At 59.0% G+C, this 4,485-nt stretch overlaps 1 protein-coding gene across 1 annotated transcript in view; it reads left to right on the top strand.

Annotated features, from left to right (window-relative positions):
- KIF21B (kinesin family member 21B) overlaps positions 1-2,874 on the top strand; it is a 24,285-nt gene extending 21,411 nt beyond the window's left edge. Inside the window, exons 31-34 of the mRNA XM_033519898.1 lie at positions 164-281; positions 972-1,142; positions 1,566-1,765; positions 2,162-2,874. Coding sequence (XP_033375789.1) covers positions 164-281; positions 972-1,142; positions 1,566-1,765; positions 2,162-2,261 — 589 coding nt within the window. The 3' untranslated portion in view covers positions 2,262-2,874. The remainder of the gene's footprint in view (positions 1-163; positions 282-971; positions 1,143-1,565; positions 1,766-2,161) is intronic.
- The last annotated feature ends 1,611 nt before the right edge of the window (positions 2,875-4,485 follow it).

Raw genomic sequence — 4,485 nt, 5'->3', positions numbered from 1 at the left:
CTCCCTCCCCTGGGATCACAGGGAATGGGGCTCCCTGCCCAGGCTGCCCCAGAGGGAACAGCCCCAGCTGGGGCACTCCAGGGCTGGGGGAGGCTCTGCAGGGGAGGGCCCTTTGGGTGAGCCCCAGCACGCAGGAGGGGCTGACCTGTGCCCTTGCACGCAGGCTGCAGCCCGTGGGGAAGCTGAGTGGCCACATCGGGCCTGTGATGTGTCTGACAGTGAACCAGACGGCGAGCAACCACGACCTGGTGGTCACAGGCTCCAAAGATCACTACGTCAAGGTACTCTCCCCCTTGGGGAGCAGCACCCGGGCCCTGTAGGGACATCCAGATGTTGGCAACCCCTCAGTCTTCTCTCCTCCTGAAAGCTGAGCCCAGGTTCTGTTTTCAGCTCTGCATGTGAGGTTTTCACTTGTTTCCTCTTCCCAAATCTTGCCTTTTGCTTGGCCCACAATGCACCTTTGGAGAAGAAGTTGCATTTCTCTCATGCATCAGACTCTCTGGCTGGGATTTGCATGTGAGGTCTGACCCAGATGAGCAGCTCACCCTGTTCTGCTCAATAATCTCCCCTGATAAAGATGCCTTGTGCCTGCTCCAGCACAGCTCCAGCACAGCAGGAGCCCTTCCCTTCCTTTCAGGTTTTAGAAGGTTGAATTAGAGCTGTCACCAGGGAAGTGAGGAAAGGTGGTGAGATGGTGAGTGCGACAGGATCCCACTCAGCTGTCAGCCTGGCTCCTGAGGAGTGTGAATGTAAAATGCAGCAGAGTGGGGCTGTCCCTGGTAGCAGATCTCTGCTTGTGGCAGGACCCAGAGCCCCAAAAAGCCTCCAGCAGCCAATGCTCAGTCCTGTTTCCAGCATCACTCCCAGTGCCCTGAGCCTAGAACACAGAGGGTGGTGGCCAAACTCCCCAGGAGAGGGCCAGCTCTGTCCCCAGTGCCATCTGTGGTGTGATACCTGCTGCTCTTCCCCAGGTATTTGAGATCACAGAGGGCATGGTGGGCAATATTGGCCCCACTCACAACTTCGAGCCCCCTCACTACGACGGCATTGAGTGCCTGGCCATCCAGGGAGATGTCCTCTTCAGCGGCTCCAGGGACAACGGCATAAAGAAGTGGGATCTGGAGCAGCAGGAACTTATCCAGGTCTGGAGGGGAGCAGAGCACAGGTCCTGCAGTGACACAGGGCAGAGGGGGGTTTGCTGCTGGGGCCTGGGGGGTTGTCCAGGAACAACAGTGTCCTGTGTGGAGCTCACCAGCGAGGGCACTCCCAGTCCTGGGCTGTGTGCATGAGGATGAGCTGTGTCCCCATCACTTGTCCAGCAGGGTGCTTGAGGTCCCCACACTCCTTCAGACAGGCTGTGGCATCAGTGGCAGTGTGGGGGCTCGTGTTCCACCCTGAATTCTGGGTTGCTGTCTCCTGCCCAAGGGGCTCCCAGCTGGGCATCCCCAGTTCCACGGTCCCAGGGTGTCATTGAGGGCCCAGCCGCCCAGGATGGGTGTGTGAGGCTGCCCGTGGTGCTGCAGCTGGGGTTGGCTGTGACCTCTGCTCTGTGCCTGTGCCTACAGCAAATCCCCAATGCCCACAAAGACTGGGTCTGTGCCCTGGCCTTCATCCCCGGGCGCCCCATGGTGCTGAGCGCCTGCCGAGGCGGCGTCATCAAGGTGTGGAACGTGGACACCTTCACCCCAGTCGGGGAGATCAAGGGGCATGACAGCCCCATCAACGCCATCTGCACCAACTCCAAGCACATCTTCACTGCCTCCAGGTGAGCCTTGGGCCTTCTGCCCCCATGGCCCCTGGGAAGGGGAGACCCCGGGTTTGAGCTGCCACCCCTGGGCGTGGGTGGGTGTGTGCGGGGAGCGGGGAGGGAATCGCAGCTTTTCAGTCCCTCCTTCGTCTCCTTTTGCCCCCTGTAGCCTGCCCATGGCAGGGCCTGCCCACTGCAGTGCCAAGAGCTGTCCCTGGCCATCCCCTGCCCACGCTCTGGTGATGCCCTGGGTTACTCCCCTCTCCCTCGGGGCTGGGCATTGTCTGCTGCTCTCGGGGAGCTCTTCAGCAGCAAGACTCTGATATCCTCTTTTCGACCCTGTCCCTTTTCTCCCTTCCTTTTTCTCTGTCTCTCTCTGCCTCTCCTTCTCCCCACCTCCCATCTGTGCCACAGCGACTGCCGGGTAAAGTTATGGAATTACGTGCCTGGGCTCACCCCTTGCCTTCCACGACGCGTCCTTGCCATAAAGGGCCGTGCTACTAGTCTGCCTTGACCCTCCTGCTCTTTGACTCTCTTGCTCATATGCTCTTCTTCCGTCTCTCCTTCCCTTTTCCCTCCATCTCTCCCTCCCTGTCCCTCTCACTGTTGCTTTTGCTCCTCTCTCTCCCCCACCACCTTCTTTTTCTCTGGTCTGAGCTGCTTCTTCACGGTATGAAACTATTCTGAGTTTTTCCCCACTTGATAAGTCTTTGTTAGAATGGACTCGCCCCCTTGTCCCAGTCATACCCCTGCCTTGGTTTCACTTGCTTTTTGGTTTTCTTTTCCTCACCAAGCACCCACATCTACTTTGGCAACTCTGTGGGAAGCCATGGCCTGCCCATGCCTTTGCATGGATAGTGGGTTGGGAATCAGCAGCCACCCCCAAATCAGCTCCAGGAGCAAAGCAGCTCCCTGGGAATCACTGCTGGGCCCCAGCTGGAGCTCATTCGAGGTGGGAAGGAGTCCTGGAGTGGGGTCAGCCCTAGAGGTCACCATTTCCCTTTGTCCCCAGCTGCTGCCAGTGGGGTGAGCTGGAGGCTGAGCCCCACTGGGCCTGCCTTCTCCCCAAAGTGCATCAGACAAGCTCCTGCCAGGGGAAAAGGGCCTGGAAGCTCGGGGGGCTGCATGCTGCCGTGGGGGGGGACGGGGGACGGTGCCCCTGGGCTCCTGCCCCGACCCCTGGGTCATGCTGTCCCTCTCACCTTTGTTCCTCAGCGACTTGACAGTGAAGCTCTGGAGTGGGAGGAGGTTGCCTGCGGGGTCAAACTAGGAACTGCAGAAAGACTGGAAGGTGTGGGGCAGGGTGAAGGTCAGGGTGCCTCCCCCTGCTATCAGGACTCGGTCATCTGCAGGAGCTCAGCCCAGGACAGGGATTTCTCTGTGCCTGACCCAACGGGGTGGACAATGCTGCACCTGGTACTTTGAACACTGTCAGCTCCTGTGAGGAAGCAGCTCTGTGGGGCACCAGCAGCTCCACCTGCCCTCCAGCTGAGGTTCCTCGATGGTTCTCCAGTGAACAGGAAATGTTTCGTCTCTCCTCTCACCCATCCTGCTGTAAGGACTTGTGGGGGTCAGAGATCCCTGACTCCTTCTCAGAGACACCCAGTTCCCTCCTGCCACTGTGGGCTCCCGTGGCCTCTGCCGTGCTGTGCTGCTCCTGGGCTGGTTCCTGCAGGAGTCTGTCTCCACTCCACGAGGACATTTGGTGTCTGCTGGCCAGGACCACAACACAGAGGGTGCTTCTCTGGAGCCATTACTTGTGACACCTCTGCTGTGGGGACCACAGAGGGATTTCCTGGTACTCCTAGCCTTCCCTGTCCTCTGTGGTTACAGGGGTGCACCTCTAAGCTCCTTTGCCATGTTCCCTCTCGTGAGGCACGGCAAGCCTGGGAAGATCTCCATCGGGCAACTTCCAGACAGACCTGCTGCAGTTCCCTTTGACATTCTCCAAACCCCAGTGTAAACTCAACATGGCTCTGGGCTCTTCCCCACCTGCCCAGCCTGCTCTGGACATCGTGACCCCCATCAGGGGTTTGTGGTGGCTTCCAGCAGCGAGTTAACCTCCTTGAGATGGAGAAATGAACCAAGAATGGAGGTTACAGGGCAAAAAAGCCAAGGCTGGATTTGTCACCCCACTGCTGTGGCTCTGTCCTTCCCTGAGGTTCTGCCCCTGGACCTCTCTCTGGACTGGAGCTTGCCCAGGTTGGGTCTGCTGGCCTGCATGGATCCCAGGATGGAGAGGACCCAGCAGGAGCAGAGGGGCAGGGGCTGCACACCTGACCTCGCACACGCCCCCTGATTCCCCCGTGCTCGAAGGACAATCCTGCAGTGGGTGATCTTGCACAATCTCATCTCCTTGAGGGCCTGGGGGCTCCACCCAGGAGTGTTTCCCCAAGGATGAACATTCTCTAGGCTCTTTCCTGTCTCTCCTGTTCAAGGGGGGCTGGTAAGGCCCTGGTCTCACACTGGAGCTTCCCTCCATCTCTCCTGTGGCCCACTGGACCATCCCCTGCTCTGTCCTGCCCTGGAGCTTCCCTCCATCTCTCCTGTGGCCCACTGGACCATCCCCTGCTCTGTCCTGCCCTGGGCCACCCAGGGCTCTTGTGGGATGGCCAAGGAGACCCCAGGAGCGTGTTCTTGCCTCACACACTCTCCTTTCCTCTTTGTCACAGAAGAAGCAGCACTTGAACTCAAATTTAAGGATTTCTCCATGTGATCCCATGGATCTTGAGCACTGA

The sequence above is a fragment of the Parus major genome, chromosome 26 (genome assembly GCF_001522545.3).
Source record: "Parus major isolate Abel chromosome 26, Parus_major1.1, whole genome shotgun sequence".
In the NCBI taxonomy this organism is placed as follows: domain Eukaryota; kingdom Metazoa; phylum Chordata; class Aves; order Passeriformes; family Paridae; genus Parus; species Parus major.
Note: the sequence above shows the minus strand (reverse complement) of the source record. Positions and strands in the feature narration are given on the sequence as shown.